Source organism: Mercenaria mercenaria, chromosome 9 (genome assembly GCF_021730395.1).
Source record: "Mercenaria mercenaria strain notata chromosome 9, MADL_Memer_1, whole genome shotgun sequence".
NCBI classification, from domain to species: domain Eukaryota; kingdom Metazoa; phylum Mollusca; class Bivalvia; order Venerida; family Veneridae; genus Mercenaria; species Mercenaria mercenaria.
The window spans coordinates 69,269,539-69,297,316 of NC_069369.1; the positions used below are offsets into that span (position 1 = coordinate 69,269,539).

Consider the following 27,778-nt stretch of genomic DNA (forward strand, 5'->3'; position numbering starts at 1 on the left):
TTTGAGGTCACCGGTCAAGGTCAGACAAAGGAAGTATGACAAAAAAACTGTATATTTATGCACAATACTTTAATTGCAACATTCATGCAAGGTTTCATTACAATAGAATGTAAAATAAGAAAATAATGCCTATTTAGCGTGAGTAGCACTTTTTCTAAGAATAACTAATATATATTTGGCGCTGAAAGTACCATTTTCTCAGAAATTTGGCGCCGAAAGAGTTAACAAAAGGTATAGTAAACGTAATACATGCTGTGTCCAATGCTTCCAGGGAGGCTACTATTGCCTTGGGGTTTTTTTGTATTTACTTTAAGAATTACTTGCAAAGGTTTTCTTTTTAAAATTACGTTATGAAAAAAGGACAGAAGTATTAGTTGAATTTAATTTGCCTATAGTGTTTTCAAGTTTATGAAAATTTCATGGGCTTAAATGGAGGATGTCAACCATAAAAACCACGCGGGAAGTTTTGTTTCTTTCACCCTAGCGGTAGCGGATAAAACGTCAGGACCCATCGGAATAGGTATATGTGATACGTTACGTGCGCGACGCGGTTGATTATTCCCAGGTTGTTTACTGATAAATGGGAACAGATATCTGAATAAATGTTTAGAAAAGGTGCGTTGTATTATCATCGGAAACACTCAGACGAGAGTACTTAACGGTTAATAATGCTGTATCTGACGACAACTGCTTGACAAATCTAATAGAAGATTACTGGATATATTGGAAATTAATACTATTGTTTCAATCAGTCAGTCTACAGTTATGAATGAGAAAGGAAGAATTTAATGAACGTAATTATATAATAACGTTGATGTATTCATACCCGGACTGAAAGGCTTCTCGAAAAAGAATCAGTTTGACACTAAAATGGATATCTAAATAATATAAATGATTCAATCTTTAAAATTTCAAGCGGAATTCTAAAAAGACGTTCAGTGATAAGGAACGATCTTAATTCATATATATTAATTGTTTCAGTAAAACTCTACTAATTGGCTTTGTATCTGAGATGGGTTGTACGCAATCTGTAACATACACGAAATCAACGTGTCCAAACGCTCAAAGAACCAAACCTCAGTCTGAAATGACACTTGCTCAACAGACAGACCTTAAGGAAGAAGAAAAGCGGATTATAAAATCAACATGGAAATTTCTGACGAAAGATCTATCCGCAAATGGCCTTCAAGTGTTTCTTAAGATATTTGAGCTTTGTCCTGAGGTTAAGAAACTACTTAAAGTGGAGAATGTACGACCTTCGGAGCTAGCACGGAACCAGGTGATCAGGGCTCATGGTACGCGATTTATGAATGCAATAGGAGCTGCTGTAGACTGTCTTAATGGACAAGAGAACGAACACGAGAATCTAGATAATGTTTTGTTTGTTCTCGGGCAAAAGCACAAAGGTTCTCATGAGTTTAAGTCAGAATATTTTGAAGTATTTTACAAGGCACTTATGTGGCGCTGGGGATTATGTATGGGAGATAATTTTACACCGGAAGTAGCTGACACTTGGAGTCATGTGTTTTTGTATATGTTGGAAAAACTCAAAGAAGGCTTTTTATCACAGGAAAATTAGTACAAGATTACAACCAATTGCAAAAGAATGGCGTGGACAACCCCCCGAAAGCAAAATCAGTTATTGGACATAAAGGCAAATGCAAACACAAATAAAAGTCAAAATGTTGAATGCAATAATGCTTTCTTTTTCTGAATTATAATGTTGATATGAATGATTCAATTAAGATGTTTTGAAATGAAATTGCATTCAATAAAGTGAATGCTGTCCATATTATTAGCATAGCACTCTGAATATACCAAAAGAACATATAACGGAATCTCGCTTAGTCGTTAACTACATTGTACGATTAATTATGTTGACAGATGTAAATCTAATTTCATACGAGGTATGGTAATACATTTATTGTTCCTTCTCTTGAGAAGGAACACGTAGAATTGGTAGGTCACACTTAACAGAGCAACTGACCTCGAAAGCTGTTGACATTACAAGCTGGCCGATCAAACTTCGTGACCTTAGAAATAACCTCTGACGTTAAACTATTCTTTCCTAATTGCGGCGACTCTGGCTGAACGCGCTCCGCAGTTTAATATTACTAAACCCGAGGATGGAAAAGTGGCTTTATTGAAACATGCCAAAAATCTTATTTGTCAAAAAGGTTAAAATATGTCGTTACCTTCGAATGCATGGTCAATATGTGAAAACAAACCCCATTGCGACCCTCTAATATTATGTGCAACAAGTTCACGCATAGAATGGTACACTACATGTTGACATTGACTGACCGGATCAATGTGTTTATCCATTGTTTCTTAATTGCCGTATTCACTCAACTGAAAGAGGTAACGGAGTTACTTTGTTGTTGGATTTAACAATCTATGTTAGCGTAAATACTTTGGAAATAGCGGACTTGACATTTTTAGACAGTATAACACAACGTAGTTCTTTTTCAAAATTTTAGTTTTTTTGTATTTTGGTACAGAAATAAACGCACCCTTGCTGCAAAAGTAACGCGCCAGGGGCGCTTAAACGGGGGGATACGGAATGTCAATAAGGTAGAATGGTCTTGTCCTTGTGTCCGATCCTGGGATTCCACACACTGATGACCAGTATTTAAAACAGACATTTCAACCAAAATTTTACAAGATGATCATTATAAATTTATATAGATGTGCCCTAGAAGGAACTTTTGCTATGCTTTAACTTGTCAGAAGTTTTGACATTTGAAGCAAACTCCAGAATTTCGATACTGTTGTAGTATTTCATCTCTGTAGTATCATCACATCTAAAATGCCAATATTTGTTCGAAATATAAACTTGGTATAAATACCATGGATATAGTCATATACTTGGTATAAATACCATGGATATAGTCAATTTACTATCATTTACATTGGAGTTTTGTGAAATTTCAATGTAAAATAAATAGATCGGAGACAGGTTCATGATTTGTTTTCAGAGGTATGGATATTCAAACACATTTAGTTTGTCGTAAACGTCGTCGTAAATCGTCACGTTAGCTTCCGATTGGACATGCGCACATACAAATATTAAGGTAACCTACCTCCTTAACCGGACGGAGGTAAACAGGACAAATACAATATATTATTCAACCTTCAAATAGTTTCTATTTCTAAGAATTTGTTATGGCTTTTAGATTTTAGAATACAAATTAGACATCTTCAAAATATAAAGGTTGACAGATTATAATTCAATAAATTCTATAGAAATTTTGTATATGGCACTCATTGTACAATCGTTTGTTCCTTTTTGCATTTAGCTTTTTTTTTTTGGTTGTTTTAGCCTGTTTTAACGAACTATAAACACAACTAACACTTGTTAACATTTTTTATTACTTCATTACATTTCATTACTCTTCAGAATCCTCAGGCAAGAGATACTTTAATTACTATAAGGCACTATTAACTCCATTATACCGAAAGTAAACAAGATGAGACTGAAATTCACAACAGTTGTGTATGATTGTTGTTCATTGGAGAAACGCTAGAACTTGAGCATCAAGAGTAATTTATTATGACGTCACTGAATTTGATACAAATGCTAGATGACATATTAATGAAGCGAGAATACGATATACTGCAAAATTAAAATGGCTTTGTTTATTAATATATACGATCTTGCTGAGCATTTTGAATAAGAGATACTTTATGTTGTGTTTGATTGTATGTGCATGACAAAGTTGTCATACTGAAAGAAGTTTGCATTATGTCTTGATTCTGAAGAATGAGAAGAAGAAAAGATTCATTCAAAGGCCTTCAAATCACAATGAAAATGAAAATTTAACATAAATGCTGTAATTGGTCATATGTATTCTCTTTAAGTAGTCTCAATAAAATTTAGTCTATTCTGTGATCATTGCTAACGTGATGGCAGATAAATACCCACCGGCTTAATATAACAATTACAATATATGGTGCTTTATGGTTTAATAATGCAGAAATAATGAATAAATTGCCGCAGAAACGTTTCAAAACAATGTTGCCTTAAAAGGACGTCATTGGCGTCATGACATTACGTGTCAGTTACCGCGCAAAATTAATAGCTTTTATTTTGAAAGTACGTAATTCTATGCATTTTCTTTATTTGAACTATTTTCAAACAGCCATTATTTGCTGAAATATTTTTTATGAGTCTTTTGCTCTGAATAATAATTAATGTTTTGCTTCTTTTGTGTAGTTATATGCGGAATGTAAGAAAATGGATGATGGTAACCAATGTTATTTGGAATATAGTTGGGTGAAAGGTTACTTGTTACGGCCATTTTCAAATAAAAAAAACTAGCAGTTTGATTTGTAATACCTATTTTTCAGTTTCCGTTGATAATTTGTTACTTATTTACTAAAACTAAGATCTAAAATTGTTCAAATTTCAGTAGAAAATTGTGTTTCTTGAATTGAATTGATGTTACCATGGAAACGAAGCCCGTGACTTATATATCTAAATGTAAAATTCAAAAGCGTTGACACTGGTCTATTTAAGGAACACAGCTTCGGCTTTTTATGTTCATTTCAACAATATCCATGAGAATAATAGCAGCATGCTGAACGATTTTCCATGAAAAATGCCAGACGAAGGGTACTGTTGTAAGTATTTTAAGCTGTGGAATTTGTTTGAATACATGCAAATAACACGAAAATATAACTTACGTTAGAAATAATATGTTTTAAAGCTACATTAACAAGAAAGATAATTTTATTCAATATTTTATACAAGAATTACGACAAAAAGCAAGATATAAGCTATTTTAAACATGTCTTGTTGCCATGGTTACTTTAAACTTTAAGAAAAATAGGGTACCATGTAAAGTGTTTGGTATTTTGCTAATAATATTACCCAAATATTCCATGTTGGTCATTAACAGAATGGCACAGAAGCCGTCGAAAACCCCGTTTTCATACATAATTGTTTAAAAATGAGAGAAAATGCGTTACCATGGAAACACGAGCCTAGCGACATATATATTTTAAGCTTATATTAGAAAGCTAACGCGCATACTAGTAAAATTATCAATTATGCAGACTTCTACTAATAACCTAATAACAATGAAACCAAAATACACTTAAAAGTGTTAAATATCCGTATTTTCCTTCTTCTTTCAATAAAAAATACCTTTGGAAGGTCATGTACTTCAAACCTGGATAAAAATTGAACTTGAAGGGACAGAGATAAACGAAATTAAGATTGTAGCAGTTAAAACATCATATTACACGAAATACAAAACATTGCTGAGGTTCAACTAATTTGAATTTACCCTGGTAACAAGGTAACCTACCTCCTTAACAATAGAAATTAGAGTAGAAATGAACTATAGCTTTATTTATACTTCTTAAGAGGAAATAACTAGATTAAAACATTACAACATATTTTTCTACCAAAACGTCACCCAGCCTGCTGGTGTAGGTTTGAAACCCACTATGATGCGAATATGCGTTCACCCGACATATATTGTTTGTTTTCAAAAGACATTTTTCTAAAGTCTTCTATACTGCTAGATGAAAAGGACCTTTCTTGGACCAAGCTTTAAATAATAGTTTTCTGAAAACACAAATATTTTATTCCATCTGAGAAGATGCATAATTTCCCGCTCAAAGCACCTGCAAATTTGAAAGTTTTCTTTAGAGCTGCAATGACTAAGCCTTTGTAATATATAAATAAAGGAGAAGTTCTTACTTAAAATCGGTCAGATGCCTCAATATTGTCACGTACATGAAATGTCCATTAAGAAAGTATTTAAAAGTACCACACCTCAGCTCAGAGTAAAACTATCTCAACAGACTGATCTGTTTGTTTATATGAAATAATGGTAAAGTCAACAAAACAATCATATGAGAGAGTGGGCTGTGTTTTCTTTATATTTGATTTCTCTCCGGAAAGTGAACAACCATTTTATGATATATGTTTGTCACTCGGAACAAGTTGCAACCTGGCTATTACAGGATACTGACGTGATAAATGACTGCTTTACGTGATGCTGTAAACTCCGAAATAAAAGTGATGTCGGATCATATATGTCCTTAGTCACCTTATAGACGATGTTTATTATGTACTCAGTTCTGACATAAAGGATGTCAACTACAAATTCTCACAGGATGTAACATTTCTTTCACCCTAGAAGCAGTGGACAATACGTTAGTACCCATTGGAATAGGCATATGTGATACGTCAAGTGCTTGACCCGAAAAAGAATGCCTGGTTGCATAGTGGTAAATATGAACATATATATATGAATGAATCCTACCTAAAAGTGTTTTGTTTTATCATCGGAATAAAAACAGACGAGAGTACTTAACAATCCAATAGTGCTGTATCTGGCAGCAACCGCGTGACAAATCCAGTAAAAGATTACTGAATATATTGGAATTTTATACTTTTGTTTCAATTAGTCTGCTTGCAATATTGAATGAGAAAGGGGAGGAATTAATGAACGTAATAATGCAATAACGTTGAATTATTGATACCTGCAAGAATAAAATCGGACTGTAAGAAAATTTGTACTTCTTGAAAGAGTACTAGTTTGTCAACACAAGTGGATACTGAAGAAATAAATGGTTAAATCTTTTAAACTTCAAGCGGAATTCTAAACGGATCTCAAGTGAAAAGGAAAGAGCTTAGTTTGTATGTGTCATATGAAAAATAAAATAATACAAAGTGTTTTAAATTCTGAACTATAGAATTGCGGTCTGTGAATTTGTATTACTAAATTTTCACTAAACTACTCTGTATCTGAGATGGGTTGTACGCAATCTGTTACATACACGAAATCAACGTATCCAAACGCTAAAAGAACCAAGCCTCAGTCTGAAGTGACACTTGCTCAACAGACAGGTCTTAAGGAAGAAGAAAAACGGATCGTAAAATCAACATGGAAATATATGACGAAAGATCTATCCACAAATGGCCTTCAAGTGTTTCTTAAGATATTTGAACTTTGTCCAGAAGCAAAGAAACTATTTCAAGTGGAAAATGTTCGACATTCGGAACTAGCCAGGAACCAGGTGATCAGGGCTCATGGTACGCAATTTATGAATGCAATAGGAGCAGCTGTAGACTGTCTTAATGAAGAAGAGGACGAATACGAGAATCTAGATAATGTTTTATTTGTTCTCGGCCAGCAGCATAAAGGATCTTCCGGGTTTAAACCGGAATATTTTGAAGTATTTTACGAAGCGCTCATGTGGCGTTGGGGGTTATGTATAGGAGATAAGTTTACATCGGAAGTGGCAGACACTTGGAGTCATGTGTTTTTGTACATGTTAGAAAAACTCAAAGAAGGCTTTTTATCAAAGGAAACATAGTATAAAATTACAGCCAGTTTGAAAAAGGATGGTGTGAAAAAACATCGAAAGCAAGATCAGTTCTGGACATAAAGGCAAATGCAGAGGATATTTCTTTTTGGGTTCTGAGCAGGGGTATTATCATAGGCAATGGAAGCCAAAGTGGTGAAAATATTTATGCTTTCCTTTTCGGATATAAAAATTCAGTTATTATCTTTGAAAGTTTATTAAATGATATTTGATTCCATACAGTTTATCCTTCCCGAACAACTTGCATATAACTCTACCAATGACTTACCTGTAATTCACGCATTTTTTTTTTAATTGTTCATATGTGATAATTTTGAAATCGTTATAAAGGACTTTGTCTTTGACTGTTAGCAAACCTCCATACAATAATTTACATGTATACATGACAACCCCATAAGAAAATACAACGGAATCTCGATTAGTCTCGTGATTACAACATTGCACGATTAATTATGTTGATAGATGTACGTTTAATTCCAAACGGGAGGTGGTTATACATTTGCCAGAAAGTTTGACATTTAAACCCAAATCAAGGATTTTAGTATTTCATCTCTGAAGTCTAAAATGCCACTGTTTGTTCGAAATGTACACTCGGAATTTTTATATATGACATGGGTATACTCTTACTACTGTCCATTTCTCTTGGAATTTTCTGAACGTGAAATTAATCTGTTTTAATCTTTATATTAATCAGGTTTAGTATTAATTCGCTATGATCATACAATAGATTTAAAAACAATACTTATGACAAATTAAAGCATTTTTATTTTATTCTGACTGATGAAATACCGAAAATTATCAGTAAGATATTTCCCCCACACTGTGCCGATCTACCTTTTTTATCAGACAAAATTATCTCCTTTGAAATATGTTCTTCAATTACCTCCCTTTGCTGCCTTTTGAAAGACTGGTATGGTATGGTTATCACATGCTAGCTGTACAAGAGTTTTAATGCTCTATAAATGTTACCTTGATTGCTTGATGTTGAACTTGCTCTGTCCGTTTCAGCCTTTTACTATCGTTTGGTAGATTATACTGGCAACAGCACATGTAGTTGGTTGTTGCCATAGCTAATTCTTAAATCTTAAGACATCAACTCAACCTTACATAATATGCCAGCATTTTCGTCGAAGTAGTGACCCAGTCAGGACCAGCGGACCGTTTCAAAAATTTCATAAGTTTCATCCAAAGTTCCCTCCTCAGTATGGACTTTTAAAACATGTTTATTTCATGGGATATAATCTGTATCGTTTTAAAAACATGTCGTCATTTCAATTTTATCGATGAGCTATCTTATTCTTATTTGGTCCATATTCTAAGAATAGCCAAATAGTAAAATGAATTTACTTAAAATGTTGTTCATGAAACACATTACTCCCAAATTCAAACTTTATCCTAAGTAGGCTTTTTGAAACGGACCCCAAGTTTGTTTCCATTGTCAACCTTGTTCTCATTTTTGCGACATAATTTGTTACGTTATGCAGCTCCTTGTTTAATATTTCCTAGCTAATTCTATAGAATCTAAGGTAATTGTAAATGCTGCAGCTTGATTTACCAATGTCTTTCGTTTATTCCTCATTTTTTTCTGTTTATCGTGATGTTTTTTTTATTTGACCTTCTCCAGGCTGTCAACAAAGCGGTGTAATTAATTCAACGAAGTGACGGCATTGACCCGAAAAGTTATAAAAATGATTGCTGTCTCACTTAATTATTGACCGTGGTCAATATCTACACTCGGACCGCGAATTGTGTACTTTTTAAATAAATATTTAAATGCAGTATTTGTTTTTGTTTTTGTTGATTTCACAGACCTAATTACCAATATTTGATATCACTGTGCTTAAGTGTCCATGGGTATTTCGCGAATGTTTACTGTTACACGGTACCTTAAATAAATCCGACTTTTGTAATGAAGTATCGGTCTCATTTGAATCTGTAAGCATTTAATAAACAGAAAATTCTTTGATTTTCACAAATTAGCATAAAATAAAACGAAAATGTGTTTGTTTCCAGTGTGATTTCTATATACTGAATTTTCCCCTTCATGAAATTATAAAAAAACGGTGATTTTTAGACCTGGGTATGAAACTTCTTTTCTCTTCATTCTTCAAAATCAATACAAAATGCATGCTGCTTTCAGTATGACAGTTTTGTCATCCGCGCAGAAACACAGCATTAAAAATGTCTCTTGTTCAAAATGCACAACATCGTTTATATTAATATTCAGGATCATTTTATTATGCACCATATCGTTTTCTCATTTCATCAACATGTCATCTAGCATTTGCATCAAAGTCAGTAACGTCATACAAATTACTATAAATGACCGAGTTTTAGTGTTTCTCTAATGAACAACCATCATTTACAGCAGAGATGCCCTCATTGTCCTGAATTTCAGTGCCAGTCTCTAACCTCATGCTGTTTATTTCCTGTATAATGAAGTTAATTATGCCTTGTAATTTAATTCTATTCTCTCTTGCACGAGGATTCTGATGATTAGTTAAATATACTGAAACAGAGAACATGCTAACAAAACATGTTAACAACTGTCAGTTGTGTTAAACGTTCATTAGAAACAGATAAAAAAAGCAGAAAACTAAATGCCAAAAGGAACAAACGATGGAAGAATTAACAAAATTCCTTTGGAATTTAGTGTTTTATTCGAATTTTGCACCCTTTATTTCTTGGTATTATATATTATTTGTTGAACAAATATTCCAGCCATAATAAATGCAGTGAAATTGATATTACATTTTGTATAGGAGTTTTCTGAAAACACAAAAGAATATATTTCCTGTGAGAAGACGAATAATTTCCTGTTCCAGGCATTTGCGTATTTAACAGTTCAATGACTACGCCATTAGACATATAGTTCTTACTTTAAAGGCACTGATCACCAGATCGTACGACAACAAGAAAAAATAGAAAAGTTGTAGATATCAGAAAGTTATAGCTATATTTCTCAAGAAGACTTTAAAACTTAGTTACTGACAGATTATATGCTGTGGAAAGATATAAGACATTAAATGTATTTACTATTTTTTCCATTCAAAAATGAAAAGCGTTTGTAACGGAATACCGGAGGTAAACTGTCTTAAATATAAAATTTTAACACTCATTGAATAAGTATTCCTCCTTGGTGTATTGGTCAAGAACGCCAAACATTTTATTGCCGTGTTAGCCCGTGTTCGGTTAACGACTCGGGCATGTTTTTTCTTGATTTGGAAATTTTAAGATAGTTTAGTAAGAAAAACTCATTTTCTAAAATTTATAAAATGACCAAACTCAATTTTTAAGAAAGATCATTTTAGCCAAAATCTTGAGGTCATTGTCTTTAAACGGATCAGATTAGTTGTGTCACGTACATGAAAGGTTCCTTAAGAAAACATTTAAAGCTCAGTGTAACACTGTCTCAACAGACTGATCTGTTGGTGTATGAAATTAATATTATAAACTCAGTGCAATCATCTGACGAAGACCCTAACGACTGAGTTTTCTTTATATTCGATTTTTGTCCTGAAGGTAAGATACTTTTTGTAGTAAATGTTCGTTATTTTGGAAGAAGTTTCAAATCTTGTGATTACAGGATATTGAACGCGATATATGACTGTTTTAAGTGTTGTTATAAACTATTACGTGAAAGTGATGTTTGATCAATATAATCTTAGTCAACCAAGAGATGAAAGTTAATATGAACTAAGAATTACTATTAAATGAGTATTACTTTGAAAGATTTTGCTGTCGTCAGATGTATACTTGTTTTCGGGGACCTCTGAATATTGCCATGTAATTGTAAACACAAAACTAGATTGATTGATTAAGTAATCAAGCCAACTGCTTTCTTGTGACAACTCTTTCACCTAAAAAGATACAATAACGTCTTGTAGCAAATGTAAAAGAATATCAAATACGTTTACAAAACACGTATATCGTTTAACTTGCTTTTGTCGCCTTCTTCGTAAGATCACTCACTTCACACAAACTACGACAAATGACAAATTATTACTGTTGTGCTAATAGGCAATCGCCACGTTTCCGCTTTCTTATAGTTCTGTATAAAATCACGGACACTCGCCATGCTAGGTTTATTCTCTACATAAATCACGTAACGACGGATAACGAATATCTTTTTAGCAATTGCATTCTTTCTTCTAGATACAGGATCTGTATTGTAAATAAAGGTACAGTAAATAAAATAGTTACCTTTTTTTCCCGAAGTATTAGAAACTTTTCGTCACACTACAAATGTGAAATATGTTTTTGTTTGCTCAGTTTTACATTTTAATTGGCTATTGAGAATATAGGTATCTGCTTAATTCATAGATTTAACTGCACAGTCAAGGTCATGCAAAAGTACGCTCACTTTGATAGGATAATACCGCTCTATAGAGTTTATCAAATTTATTTAGTACAATGATAGAAAAAACAAAACACTGAGTTGCGACAAAAATTAAAAGTATGTGTTTTAAATATGATTTTTTTTTCAAAAGGTCTTTTGGGCTTTATCTTGCTAATGTGATACCTGTGTGCATTTTGTATAGTTTGCTTCTCTAAAACATTAATAAATACAGCGTCTGTTATATTCGCTACAATTTTCTATGGCATTTAGAAATTAAAGCTATCATCAGTTATATATATATTCCTATCTGATTTTATATTGTAAAATTAATTAATTGAACTTCCTTCCTTTGGCAAATATGTAAATAGCTTGAATGTAAATAATCAAGTGACTGTACTCCATGGTTCGACGCGGATTGTATAAGGCTAAAAACTGAATATTCAAATGCGTTGCGGACATTCAATATATACAAGTGCGAATATATTAGTACTCAGTTGCGTGATGCAAAATGCGATTCAAACATATTGTACGAAAAAAAGGAAACGTGCACATATATTTAAACAATCGCGCGAACTAACTGAGTTAAAAAATAAGAAACCTCGAGACTTTTTGAGACATTTTAAGGCAAAAAACTGACATTGCGGGTTACACTATTTCGGTAGAACAGTTCAAATCGTATTTCTCAGAATTGTTCAGCGACATTAGAACAACTGTAGTCGATGACAATGAATCCTTTTGCGAGACCAGCGATTTCAACTTGGATAATGCAACTTTTCGAGAGATAAATGTCCCAATATCGCTTCGCCTAAAAATTATCGTGGAGTCACCCTGCTTAGTAATTTAGGCAAACTTTTCACAAGTATACGTACAGCTAGGCGAGGATAATAATTTCATTTCGAACTCCCAGTCTGGATTTCGAAAGGGTAGGAGTACGGTTGACGCAACTTTTGTACTGCACAGCTTAATAGAACATATTCTTTCACAGAATCTAAGGATGCCTTGTGCATTTATTGACCTACCTACAGAAAGCCTTTGACTTTGTGTACCGTAACACTCTCTGTTTCAAACTTTACAACATCGGTTTAGATGGAAAATACTTAAAATGTTCAAGGATTTATGCTGTAGATTAAATATTGTGTTAAAAATTGCAATACGTGTTCAGACCTTTTTGAAATCTTCATTGGCCTCAGACAAGGCCTCAACAATACCCCGGCATTATTTGCTCTTTTCTTAGAAGATTTGGAACTATTTCTGCAAGACACGAACTCGCCCGGTTTATCATTTATGATGTATGTGTAATAATCTTACTGTTTGCAGACGACATGGTTTTAGTTGGTAACTCAGTGCGGGACTTACAGAATAGTTTAAAAAAGTTATAAGAATATTGTCAATACTGGTGACTACTGTTGTATTCAGCAAAAGGGGTGCTCTTCGTAACCAGGACCTCGTTGGAAAGGCGCTGAAAGCGAGGAATGCATTACAAAGCAATTATAACAAATTTGGGGTCAGTCCGTTCTTATCTATGCAACTATTTGATGTATTTGTTGGGCTTATCTTAAACTATGCGTGTCCAGTTTGTGGGTTTTCAAAGGCAATGGATCTAGAAAGCGTACATCTAAGCTTCTGTAAAACAGTTTTGGGAGAGTTAGCCCGATATGCATTATTCATTACAAGATACTTCCATATTATCAAATATTGGTTACAGATAACATCATACTTAAGTACGTGTCAATAAACAAATGCATAAACGACATTACAGTGAATACTACAAAGTGGGCCAGCAAGGTTAGGTTTTACTAAGCCAGTACGGTTTCCTGGACGATTGGAACTACCAATCTAGCGTAGATCCTAAACTTTTCTTGCTTTAATTCAAACAAAGTCTCATAGATTGTTATGTACAGCAGTGGCGCGCCAGTTAGGAATCCAATAGCGTTTTGAACTGTCTGTATGGACTTTCATCCATGTAAATATCTTAATTTCATAAATTCCAAATCTTTACGCCAATCATTGACGAGAATGTGTGTTTCAGCGCACAGCTTACGTATTGAGACCGAGAGGCATGGTAGAAATCGAACTGAAAGAGCTGATAGACTGTTTCAGCTTTGTTGGTCACGTGATACCGAGGACGCGTACCATTTCGTTCTAAAGTGTAATGTATATGTACAGTTACACAACCAGTATATCAAGCCGTATCTTCACAGACGTCCTTATATGCATAAATTCATACAATTACTTAATACTAGAAATCTTGCAAGATTGTATATTTTGTATGAATGTTGTACAACGAGGTACCGTGTGTACAAGTTGAAAATAAAACTTCTGTTCTGTTAATAAAACTTACAATAAAATACAACTATTAAACCTAAAATGTACTTGTGGATTCAAGGTTCGCCTTGTTTCATCGGCATTCTTGTCACTTTTGTGACTGAAACTGCACCGGACCGTGTTGTCAATAAAAAGGTAAGGCAATAGTACATGAATTCGCCGTGTATATGAATCCTAATTCCTATACCTATGTGTGCATGCCAAGATATAGAAGTACTAACTGATGTAAACTCTGGTTTTTCTGAACTGCATTATTCCAGAAATTTATAAAATATTATAGTATTGTCATATAAATCGCCAGTATTTTGTCTTTTTATCCGTAAGGAGTAGAAACTCGCTATTTCCAATTTTATCAGTGTTATTGCACCTACTGATGTAAATTATTTTCCAGTTTGGTCAATATATAATTAGCAGTATCTTGATCTGCAAATGTTGTATTCTACTCGAACGAATTTTGCCAAAGACTGGATCCAACAATGCCTTTGCGCCGAATGTGATCCCGTCTTGCAAGAATTCGCGAGAGCAAAAGATGCGTTAATGGACTCGGTGACCCCAAAAGTCAAGAAAAATAAACAATAACAATTATCGATAGATAAGCAGCGTGATATTGTGCCGTGTCTTCAGATAAAGATTCTGATAAATTTGAAAATTATTCCTGAATATTTTGTATCTATTCTAACGTGTCAAAACATTACAAAGCGCAAACTCGGTATTTACTTAGATGTCATGGGAGTACTTCTGTTATTATTATTTCCCTTGGGATTTTGCAACCTCATACTTATAACCTATTAATACTGATTGTTATCTTTAGCATATTTGAATAGCTGAATATACCTAAATCAGTCGTATATATTTAACAGGCAAACAAATTTTGATAACATTGCAAAATGCATTAAACTTATGACACTTTTGTCAGTGTTTCGTCAATTTTGTACCGTGTACGTGGATTTTCAATCCTACATGTATAATATAAAAATAATTCACCTCATCAATGTGTAAAACAAACTGATTTTTAGCAGAACAGGTCTGTAACACAACATAAAATCTCTGTACAAAATGTTCCAACAGTTCGAATAAGTTCATATTTGAAGTACCTTGTAATTTTTCTATTATTAACATGTCATCTAACATTTGCATCAAATTCAGCCACTTCCTACAAATTAACAAATAACCATTGCAGCTTTTCTCTGAAAGACACTAATGGACCAATGGTTTTTGACCTGTGGTTTTTAGCCCCATATTTTGAGGGGAAAAAATCAAACAACACCAAATCATAGAAAGAAAGGGTTCTTTTTTATGAAAATTGAAAATTGAACATATTATAAACATTTATATTAATCTACTAAACAATTGTCAATTTACTGATATACACATTGAATTCCGGAAAAATACTGCATATTAATAGGACCGAACTTTCGGACAATTCAACGTCTTTAAAACTCACCTTTTTAAAGAGCTGTTACATATCTTCGTTTTAATGCATTTGCATTGATGTCCTAGTACTGAATTTCACATAACTAGGTGGAACATAGTTTTCAGCAATTATTTTCTTCTATTTCTTTACAAATGGCAGTCATTTTTAAAGGAGGACAACTTTTTGAGAAAATCTTTAAGTATCCTAACGTACGGGACAGTACGGTAGAACATGTAATGGACAGGTAGACTGTTGGTAAAGATGTTGTTTGTTTACCAAATATTTCTGTGTTCTGATGATATACTCCTAAACCTTAAATGAGAAGACTGTCGGGTCTCATTTGTTCTTGGCCAGACAATAAACGATATTTAATCCCTAGTACGTGGCTGCTTAAACACAACTTTCATCTTTAATTTCTACATACATGCAAAGAGGTTTTTGATACCTATACAAACTCGATGAAGGAATAGGGATAGAAAGAAACAGTTATACGCATTTGAAATAGTGACGTCATATACACTGGCTATTTTCTGTGTGTTAACATGGCGAATGCAGTGAAAAATGAAATGCATGCCTTTATATCAAAGGGCGTTCTGGTCTTAAAGTTCAAGCAAAACAAATGATATACATGGTCACTAAAATATGCCATTTAAGACAGTTTACAGGAAATTTAAGAAGAATTTAAATCTGGTTTTCATGACCTTGAATATACCTATCGTAAAGGTCGACCTAAAATATCGTTGACCTCTAAGAATATTGATGCTGTCAAATATCTTGTCGCGGAAGATGGGAGGTATTCTATGGAAGCAATAGCTTGTAGGTATCGGGATTTTAGGAGGATATGTTCACATTATTCATACAAAGTATTTAGGTCTTAGAAAGGTCCGTGCAAGGTAGGTCCCTCCTTTATTGACCCATAATCAGAAGAAGGCTAGATTGCTTAATCAATTAAAAAATTGCGACGGTAGTAAACTATCTAAACCAAGTAAATGGAGCTGAAACTTGGATGTATAAGTTTGAACCCCAAACACGATCTGACAAGCAATGGGAGAAAAAAACGCTTGGTAACAATAAAGTGTCAGAAAAGCGTCAAAAAAGTTTTGCATACAATTCTTTTAAATTTTTGTGGTCCAGTTGCGCACATCCCCTGTCAAACAGAAAAATCTATTACTAGCAGTATCTACAAAAACACAGTACTTAATTCCATGAAGTAATTCTATGAGAAAAGGCGCCAGAGTACTGCTTTTAAATGCATTTTCCTCCTTCATGACAATGCTCTAGCCCATAAAAGTAGTGTCGTCATCCATTTTATGCACAGCGGAAAAAAAAAATATTTCAACAACCACAATACTCTCCAGATTTTAGTCTATGCGAAATTTGTCGATTTCCAAGCCTCAAGAATAATAATATCTGTCATATGTATACGAATCGGATAGAAATATCCGTCCCGAGGGCACCTGCGCATTGGGCGGTAAAGAGGCTTGCCGAATTACCGCCCATGCGCAGGTGGCCGAGGGACGGATATTTCCATCCGATTCGTAAACACATGACTGATATTTTTTCTTGCATATCGTCTACATGTTAGCATTTTATTCTGGCAGATTATTTTTCTTGCATACCGTATTTTACAAATAACAGGTAGAAATATTTTCTTTGTAGCACTCTTTCTTATAGTAGAGCGCTGGAAATTAACGTCCGTAAGCAGAAGTGACGTCATGATGTTTTGCGTTACGCACAATAACAAAGTTCCAATTAAGTTTTATCGTTTGTAGCGTAACGTTATGTTCTTATGGTAAACTAACGTATTTTGAATCGAGAAATATACTATAAGGAACGAAGAGAAACTATCAAGGTACCTGCTTTTTCGTATTTGTACATAAACAATATATTGTCAGTGCATGAACCACTAGTTGTCATTAACAGCACGAGAGTCATCTGGCATGGGGTGGCAGATGGGTTTTGCCGGCATGGGTAAAATCACCGGAAACGCCAGTCCGGTGTGCAAGAAAATGTTGTCTGGCCGTCTACATGACAGGTAAAGTGCCATAGGAAGCGCAATCAATCAGTGCTTGAAACAGATGCCAATGGCAGACTACTCTGATGCTTTTAGACAATGGATATCGCGTCTACAAAATACATTTCTGTTAAGCGGAATACATTGTGGAGTAGGTAATTTGGTATATTTTCTCGTTTACATTTTTATGGGCCCAGTAACAGAACCTTTTGAAGCACCCTCATATTTTGGAAGAGTATGCAGTCTTCAAGAGTAGCTGACGCAGTAAAATGTAAACGTAATCGCTTAAAAGTTTAATAAGTCTTTTAACTTTATGTTAAAAGCAGATAAAGCATGCGTTCAAAACTGCGCACCAACTAATACAGATAGAGTCATAAGGGGGAAGAGGAGGATAATACAGTCACTGGGTTCAGTAATAGGGAATCGATCCTACGGATTTTCGACGCGAAGCGACGAAAATCGGGATCGACCCCTCTACGGTAACATGCGATATACCGAATGAGATATATACTATCGAATGTGTCCTTCCGGCATGTGCACAGAGCGTCTGACTTTGGATTTTTGGAAGAATACGCTTTATCCTTGTGCCTAATAAGCGTCCACATAATTTGTCCGAACCGCAACGTCTTGTACATCAGTACACATATGGGTACGTGTTGTTTTTATTCCAAAATCTACCTTTAAAATAATACGGACTCGATGCTGTCATTAGACAGTTCTTTTCAAATCTTATGGGGTAATTTGAAAACACATCGATTCCCGATTGAGGCAGTGCCTTATTTCAAATTACTTTCTACTATATTAATCAATAGTCAAACGTTTGACAAGTATATAAGAAAACTTTTGTCGAAAGAAATAAGTACAATTTATGTCCACAGCAATACATGTGTCAGTAACATTACAAGCAAAGGCAGACTTATCAGACTCATTGTTATTGCAATGCCATAATAAATATAAAAACTACATTTGTCTCAATTGTAAGAAAAACAAACCCATTTTATCGTGACAGCTCTTTCATCTCAAACGATACAAATCCCTATTGAAACATATGTAAAAGCATATCAAATGCATTTACAAATTCAAACACAAGACAAACAATAGTATCTTTGGACTTGTATACGTCATCTCCTTCATTATCTTGCCATCTAGCATTTACAACAAAATCAGTCACGTCATACATATTACGACAAATGTGAAGGTATCAGTTATTTGCCGATATGCACTTGTAATGGTTTCGCTGTCTTATATTCCAGTGTTTATCATGAACGTAGTGCTAGGTTTATTCGCTACATAAACACGAAATGAACGTTTTTTCTGTCTTCTATATAACAGCAGTATGGTAATCAACGCCGGTAATCAAAGGCAGTGAGCGATCTGAAGTCAAATGATTCAGAAATGTCAATGAACTTTCTTCCCAAATGTGTCTTTAACGAGCATTAATAAACATGAAAAAAATAGAAGAATCGCGAGCAATTATTCATATATGCATATCTTACTTACTAGTATTTCTTAGGCAAATTGTCTTATATTAATGATAGATGGAATATGGAAACATAGTTGTATCTAATTTATTTGAAGAAGTGTCAGGTGTGTTTTGTATTGTAGCTAATCAAGAATCTCGCGATAAAAGAAAATAACCACGCCCTTGGTAATTGAAATGCAAATAAACCAGACACCGCAAGCCTTAAACAGCCAATTATTTGATAAATTAATGACGACAGGCTTCTTCCAGCACGTCGCAAATGTCTAATAATTTTGAGCCTTTTTTTGGAACCTCCAAAGATACTAACCAACCAACCAGCCAATCAAGTAACAAGTTGTATCAACTATACGTACTGCAGGTGGATAGATTACTAGTATCACCAACCCCTTTATCTAACAATAAACTTTTACCTTGCTAAAATTCTAAACATTCAATTTTGGCAGTACCATTTATTATTCAAAGTGGAGTTCACTGAAAATTTACTAACTGAATACTGATCTTGGTCTGCACTGGTCGCAAAGGCAGAATCACTTGCCGCCAGCAGGCTAAAGGTTAAAGTATACAAAATAGCTTTCAGACCTAGAAATCTTAGAAATCAGCCTAAGTTTATTTATGTATATGAATTTGTAACTGGCTGTTTATCATTGGTCATCTTAATGGGACAGATTTGTCTGCGACGTTTTGATATTGTGTTTTTGGTTTCTGTCCAACTGTTGACAATGCATTTAGTCACACAGAAACTTCTTAAAAGTCGCTACGGCAAACGAAAATAAGGAAACAGAATTAGGCTACAGGAAATTGCGTCTGGACATACCAGAAAAAAACATTTACAAAAATGTCAGTTCTTATTACACAATAACATGTTAGGTTTATGGTCTTTTTGAACACTTTTGTAAAATCTGCATATAAAGGCGGTTGTTTTTCCTTCCCGTTTAAGTAGTGTGTTAATTTACCTGTATTAAGAGGCCATATATCAATAAAGACCACTTTTTCATTTCCCAAAGATGATCTTTGCAGGCATGTTTGGCTTACACTCTTGGAATTTTTAAAGTATTAGTCGTGATTCCTTACTTTTAAAACAGAAAAGTAAATTTGAATTTGTTTGGCATTTGACATTTTAAGCACAACCAGTGTCAAGTACCGTTACTCGTGCCAAGTATAATCAGAGTTGTTTTTCACTCCAATTCTTTAAATTGTTTTTTTTTTTTGTTTTAGTTGTTGTTGTATGCAAACTTTAAATGTAAATATAATAAAAGAATGAAAATAAAGTGTTTGGAAAATACTTTATGCAGTTCAATAAGCCCCAGAAGCCCGAAATCTTTAAATACATTAAGAGCTCTTCGATGCACCTGGATGATGGTATAGCTTTTAACAAACAGTTCAAATTTTCAAGAACATATTTCTGCTATTAGATTGTCACTGCATTTCATAGAAGTAAATTTTCACCCGAAATAGGCTAAAGGTATTTATAACACAGTAACTGTATTTCCAAGACAACTATGGTCATAATTTAGGACAACAAAGAGGAAAATGAGTAACTTTTATTCAAAATAAAACAATTATGTCAACATTTCTAAGACACTTGATTATATTAAAACAGATATATAGTATATTAATAAAATTAAGTCTTATGTTATCTTAATTATGCAATATAACATATTAATACATTGATGTTTAAAAAGGACATGGTGCGACAACAATTTATATTGATTTTCAATGACTTTCCAGTTAATTATACTCGTCAGTCGTGAAATAAAATCAAATTTGAATGCAGTTATTGCTCTTGTATTTATTTACATCAACGTAAGTCCCGATGGTACCATCCTTAAAACGAAAGTTTCGTTGGGCAGTTTGCTGACCAATCTTATTTATCAGATCGAGTACAGGCACTGGTGAACATTTATTAATTGTTTGCCGCTTGTTTAACTGGGCTTTATTCTGTTTTAACAACAGTATTTTAATTACAGTCATTTGATATAACCTGTATTTCTTGTGGAGTTCTCCGGTCTAAATTCAATCTATATTAATTTGGCACTTGAACATATTTATCCAGGTACAAGCAATAAAGCAAGAGTCACGCTACCCGTGGTTTTATTAGGTCCGTATCATATCTACTCATACAATTCTATAGCTACTTTTTTACGACAGAAACGGAAACTTAAATGTTCACCTGAGCAAACGTATAGCACCACATTTAGGTTTTTACATCTAGAACAAGTTCTCTGACTCCACTTTACAGCCAGACACTTACTCACATCTGCAAAGTTAATTTCATCATATCTTCTCACATCTACAAGTTAAGAAATAAAAATCTGGCGACTTCCCTGAATGTTAAAACAAGAATGATTGTTTCACACCCCACAGAATAATACTATAAAGTACAAAAAGTGGTAGGACTAAAGCAGAACAACTACATATGTCTACTAAATGATGATTACTATTTAATTTGAAATGGATGGTAAACTGCAGGAGGAATTGACTACACACAATTACAATGCTTGTAATACTCATTTTGATAAAAAAAGGTCATTACTCCAGAATAAAATATCAGGCATTATAGTGCCCGACAATATGCGCAAGACGTTTACGTCAATGTTGTATACCATGTTTCATTCCAACTGGAAACTGTAGGAGTTGATTTAACAATGTTATGATGTAGTTTTAATTCTTCAATATCATAAAGGGCTATAACTTCAGAAACAAAACAAAATGACATAAAAGTCTCCAAAATCATGTGCGCATATCCACTTCATGATGATGGTGTATGCCAAGTTTCATTTTAGTTCGACAGACACTGCAGAAGGAGTCGAGTACAACATGTTTTGATGTAGCTGAAATATTTCAGTGTTTAAGAACAGAAAAAGACAAAACTAAAAGAAACGTACATGAATGTCCAAACAATATGAAGATTTCCATTTCATGGTTCAAATACTATATGCTTGTCGGGTCTTCGGCAACGGGAACATAAAAATGCAAGTAATATAATTATTATAAAATGCATAAAATGAGGAAATTCAAGCATGTTAAAACACAATTTGTATATCAATTATTATCAAACAACAAGGTTAGCTGGAATGAAACTATAAATTTAATATATTTCATAAAATTGAATTTATCAGTTTCTCTTTTTAGTAAAAGTTCTTTTGTCTGGAACAAAAGTAACACATAATCGCTAGTACAAAGCTTAAAAGTATGTCAAATACATTCACACACTAGATCATCTGTGGGAATAGACGTTGCTTCCTTCATTATCACGTCATCTGACATTTACATAATGATCAGTCACGACACACAAATTACCAAAAATGACAAAATATTCCTTTTTTTTAATGAACACTGGTCATTAGCGATGATTGCTCTAGGTAGCCCTGTCAATGGTGTCCTATTTTTTTTCTATTGTGTCAGTCACGAACATCAACCTTGGCTATTTCAGATTAGGTAACTTTTGTTTTGAGTAATTGTCCTCCGTTTTAAACAGGTTCTGAAAGACAAAATAAATGTTGTTAGATAAATGGAATAACGAGACCAAGAAGTGTCCATGACCGAAATGTCAAAACTTTCCGTCGATAAAAAACCGGAAGTAACATAAAGACACGTACATACATAAAACGTGTTTTATGTAATATGACCAAGTTACATGATACAGTCAAGAATTAAGCACATAAACGACAGTATTAAAAAGGAGAAAGGTTTTCCTGAAGAAATGGGATAGAACTTTCAGAAATACCAAGTTTCGATCGAACTATAAACTAGTCTGACAAACTAAATGTAAAAAGGTGTAGATGATTTATTAAATGGGAAATCATAGTAAGGTCATATGAAATCTTTCAAGCTATAGCATGGTGGTAGAAGACCCTATTTGCAACCTATTTGCAAATGTACAACCGGGCAAGCCGATATTCCGAAAGCGTACAGTTTGCGGGGCTCGAATCCACAACGTTCAGGGTTAAGTGCTTCGGCCACGGAAGTCTCTTATTTTCTATATAAATGCAGTATACTACGTGTATTGCTATATCAAGTTTTTGACTAAAACACTAAATTTGCTTTCTCCCTCTCTTTTTGAAGATAAATCTCTACAAATCAGCTAATTTACCTTTGGGAGTAAAACATATATTTCATTTTATTGTGATAAGGCCGTGAGTACATTTTAACTGAATTATCGCTACTGGCAGAATAAATGAAATGTATACCAATAAAAGCCTCATTTACTATACACAAGAACCGTATCAATATGAATCAAATATAGAAGGCATAGAACACATTCAAACAAAATAAAAGAAGTTTGGATTTGAAACAGTCAGCGTATGAGCAGTAATTAAATAAGCAACACCCCTCATGCCTCTGCACAACATCTGAATGAAAGCCCATCATAAATGAGCCGCACCATGAGAACACCAACATAGTGCATTTGTGACCAGCATGGATCCAGACCAGCCTGCGCATCCGCCCAGTCGGGTCAGGATCCATGCTGTTCGCTTTAAAAGCCTATTGCAATTAGAGAGACAGTTAGCGAACAGTATGTATCCTCCGCAGGCTGGTCTGGATCCATGCTGGTCGCAAATGCACTATGTTGGTTTTCTCATGGTGCAGCTCAAATAATATTGGATTTACAGTTTGACTTTGTCACAACAATAGTTGTCGTAGGAGACAGCAGCTCCACTATTTCGATGCTGGATGGTTACATACTGTATATCATAGAAAACTAGAACAATCACTGGGGAAATTAATTCCCCCATGGAGGAAACAAAACACTTTGTAACTCTTCTAAGATTTGTCAGGAAAAAGTCTACACTCCGCGGACCTACACGATACGGTGATTGTAAGCAATTTCGAAATCTAATTTAATAGGGTTTGGTCCAACAAACATAATAATTATGCATAAATGTAAATATTTTAAAAATATAACTTGCAGTTCCAAAGTGTGATTTTAGAAATACACCTTAAAAGGCTAACTTGCGTCGTCACTTATTTACCAATACATTTGTTTTGTTTTGGATTTAAATCCGTTTTTTCAACAGCAATTCGGTTATGTAACGGTGGGCAGTTAACATAACCAGTGTTCCTGGATTCTGTACAAGTACATACTTTTTCTCCACAAGTAACTGCCAACTTCCCTCACACGAATCAGAGAAGGAGGACGAATGATTTCGAACACAATGTTTTTAATCAAATCGAGAACATACGCCTCGCCCGTGGATCGAAATCACGATCCCGCGATCCGTAGATCTGTGTTTTTCCTACTGAGCTAAGCGGACGGGCTACTTACCAATACACGTATCGTTGGTAGCTAGAGCAGCCACGTCCACATAGTAGCCTGCTAAAATCAGGTCTGATTCCCTAATCATTGCATCTTTGATATGACTAGTTCCTCCAGATACTGCGGACCACACTGGTATATATACTCACTGAGGGTTCTGAAATATAAATATTGATATGAATATATATACATAGATATTGAGTAAGGGCATATAACTCTAGACTACCTGATTTTATCGGGCTTATAATGAAACGTGGTTAAAATATTGTCTTTCGGGTAATTTGATGAAAAGTCATCAGGATTGGTGGAGAAATGCTAGCGTATATCCAAATTGATTGAAAAAATGGTATCTGTTTTACAAATCAAGGACCGTGACTCTTGAACTAACGGTAAGATTTACAAATCTTATCTGACTAAAATCCTACAGGCTTAGAGATCGTGTTGAAGTTTGCACACAACTGCTTAAAAATGTTGACGCTATCTAAAGTGTAAAAATATTAACTTTGTGCGACAGACGACCAGCACCCATTCATCCCCTTATCAAGCATATTTTTTACATTAATACGCAATTATGCCAACTTCAGTGTTGTAAATATTTATTATTGTGTGTGTAAGGAAAGCATGCACTACAAACTGATGTGTTTCTAAATAAACAACAACATCCGCATAAACTGTCAGAATAATATCCTGTAATGTAAATGAATTGTCAATATTTCGCAGAACAGGTCGCATTTCTAGACGTTCCTAAAGTCAACTGAGTGTTTCTGCAATAATTTGACCGATTTAACAAAATTTAGCATTTGTGATGTCATTTTCAGACCTCTGTTTTGTTTCAGTGTCTAGAAAATATCGTAATAAATTTAGACACGTGCTATACATTCGTTCTTGCGAATTAGCTTACACTGAGATGCCTGACAATAACAGAATTGTTTTTACGTGTTGATATAAACAACATGATCTCTTGTACTTTAAACAGATTTATTAATCCTTTAAATTAACATAAACACAGTATTTTCTTTAGAATTTGAAATTGTGTAATTTTCTTTAGATTTCTCCGTGGTTTTTTATAAACATGGTATATATGTCAGTTTGTAGGAGTATTTGACATTCAATTTATGGAAGATTTTCAACTGCAGCAGAAACGATTACTCAAAGTAGTTTCACACAACCATTTGGCATTACAAAAAGAACTATTTTGTCTGAACCGGAAATATACGATAACAACGTGGTGTAAATTCGTTCATTCGAATTAACCTAGACGTGCCTTCATTAGGAAAGAGTTGTAAAAACAATACGATTTCCTGTACTTTAAATACGCTACATGTGTTTTCAACTACAATTAAGTGCTAGTCACTAAGTGTTTTGTACGAAGGGAAATACGTAAATATTTTCGTATGTTCAACGTTAGTGCAACGATATCAAGTGATCTGACGTCGTTTACAAATCTACACAAACAACAAGGTCGTTAGGGGAAAACACTCTAATACTTCGGTAATTCACTGAAAAACATGTGATAAATAAACTTTATGGATGCTTGACTGTAGCAAGGAACGTCTGTGGATGATTTTAAGCAACTTCATTTGTCTGAACTTCCGGGTAAATTGACAGTGAATATAAGTATTTCCAGATGTCTACCTACGAGATATTAGCGCTTTTAAATTTACTACGTGTTTCAGGTTTTCTTGCATTGTGGTCAAACACATATTTTTAGGGTAATTTCGACTGCACCCTACAATCAGCGAAAGACTGGAAATGCTGATACAAAGATGTTATTGCTTATTTTGTATAGAAAGTAATAGTAGAAAAACATTTAGACCCTTTTTAAACATCGCAACATGATAACAGCTATAACAGCATACTTCGATTGCAACAAGAACTAATAAGGACACTGACCTTCTGAACGAACGACAACGAAAATGAGCCGCGCCATGAGAAAATCAACATAGTGGCTTTGCGACTAGCATGGATCCAGACCAGCCTGCGCATCCGCGCAGTCTGGTCAGGATCCATGCTGTTCGTTAACGGTTTCTCTAATTACAATAGGCTTTGATAATTGACAAGTATATAAGAAAACTTTGTCGAAAGAAATAAGTACAATTTATGTTCAAAACAATACATGTGTCAGTAACATTACAAACAAAGGCAGACTTATCAGACTTATTGTTATTGCCATGCCATTATAAATATAAAAACTACATTTGTCTCAATTATCAAGAAAAACAAACTCATTTTATGGTGACAGTTCTTTCATCTCAAACGATACAAATCCCTATTGAAACAAATGTAAAAGCATATCAAATGCATTCACAAATTCAAACACAAGACAAACAAGAGTATCTTTGGACTTGTATACGTCATCTCCTTCATTTTCTTGCCATCTAGCATTTACAACAAAATCAGTCACGTCATACAAATTACGACAAATGACAAGGTATCAGTTATTTGTCGATATGCACTTGCAATGGTTTCGCTGTCTTATATTCCAGTGTTTATCATGAACGTAATGCTAGGTTTATTCGCTACATAATCACGAAATGAACGTTTTTGTCTTCTATATAACTGTAGTATGGTAATCAACGATAGTAATCAAACACAGTGAGAGATCTGAAATCAAATGATTCAGAAAAGTCAATGAACTGTCTTCCCAAATGTGTCTTTTACGAGCATTAAGAAACATGAAAAAATAGAAGAATCGCGAACAATTATTCATACATGCATATCTTACTTACTAGTATTTCTTAGGGATATTGTCTAATATTAATGATTGATGGCATATGGAAACATAGTTGTATGTCATTTATATGAAGAGGTGTCAGATGTGTTTTGTATTGTAGCTAATCAAGAATCTCGCGATAAAAGAAAATAACCACGTCCATGGTAATTGAAATGCAAATAAACCAGACGCAGCAAACCTTTTTACATCGTGTCAGTTAAACTCCTTAACAGCCAATTATTTGATAAATTAATGACAATATACTACAATTGAAAATGGAAGAACAACTTCAAAGTGGTTTTTAATTTATTTCCAACTAGTTTCGGCTTTCAATGCCTTCATCAGGGGTACAATGTTTACAAGCAATAACGTTGATGACGTCATGTGGAACATGACGTCATAACAACGACATCAAAACGTATGCAACAGCATGGCGTAATTTAACATTCAAAAACATTATACATATTATACAGAAATGCACAATGTAAAGGATCTATGAAGATACATTATTTCCAGAGAAAATGCAGATAGCAAAAAGGATATTAAAAGTCTGGAAAAACTTGAACATTTATAATGCTTATTACTGTATTTTATATATCAAAAGTAGTCTATAGAATTGACTGATTATACAGAGAAAAATGTAAGAAATGTAAAACATAAAGATTAAAAATCTTAAATTAATTATTAGTATAAATATTTTGAGTTCATTCCATTTGGATAAACTGTGTCTAACTCATGCATCCAGTAAGTCTCCCTCAGAAGACGTTTCCAATCACCATTTATGTGTTCTATGGGCATGAATGAAAAGTCATCAATTGTGTGAAGGTTGGAATTAAAATGTTCAGAAACAATAGTCAAAGATTCGGGATAATGGTTTATATCAAAACGA

General features: G+C 34.0%; 2 protein-coding genes and 1 long non-coding RNA gene across 3 annotated transcripts; 2 read left to right on the forward strand and 1 right to left on the reverse strand.

Annotated features, from left to right (window-relative positions):
• Positions 1-676: 676 nt before the first annotated feature.
• LOC123548094 (globin D, coelomic-like) lies at positions 677-2,035 on the forward strand. The gene has a single exon (XM_045335328.2). It carries the CDS (start codon positions 1,013-1,015, stop codon positions 1,577-1,579), a length of 567 nt encoding a protein of 188 aa, XP_045191263.1. The 5' UTR covers positions 677-1,012; the 3' UTR covers positions 1,580-2,035.
• A 4,733-nt stretch (positions 2,036-6,768) lies between these two features.
• On the forward strand, positions 6,769-7,335 carry LOC123546287 (neuroglobin-like). The gene has a single exon (XM_045332485.2). It carries the CDS (start codon positions 6,769-6,771, stop codon positions 7,333-7,335), a length of 567 nt encoding a protein of 188 aa, XP_045188420.2.
• Positions 7,336-21,338: 14,003 nt separating this feature from the next.
• LOC128559568 (uncharacterized) lies at positions 21,339-27,347 on the reverse strand. Its single transcript, XR_008372470.1, has 2 exons — positions 24,186-27,347; positions 21,339-22,400 (listed from the first exon to the last, which is right to left on the reverse strand). It is a non-coding gene; the product is annotated as an uncharacterized LOC128559568 (long non-coding RNA).
• Between the last annotated feature and the right edge of the window lie 431 nt (positions 27,348-27,778).

Excerpts from the sequence above, each read along its gene's own strand:
- LOC123548094 (XM_045335328.2), top strand. The coding sequence starts at position 1,013 with ATGGGTTGTACGCAATCTGTAACATACACGAAATCAACGTGTCCAAAC.
- LOC123546287 (XM_045332485.2), top strand. The coding sequence starts at position 6,769 with ATGGGTTGTACGCAATCTGTTACATACACGAAATCAACGTATCCAAAC.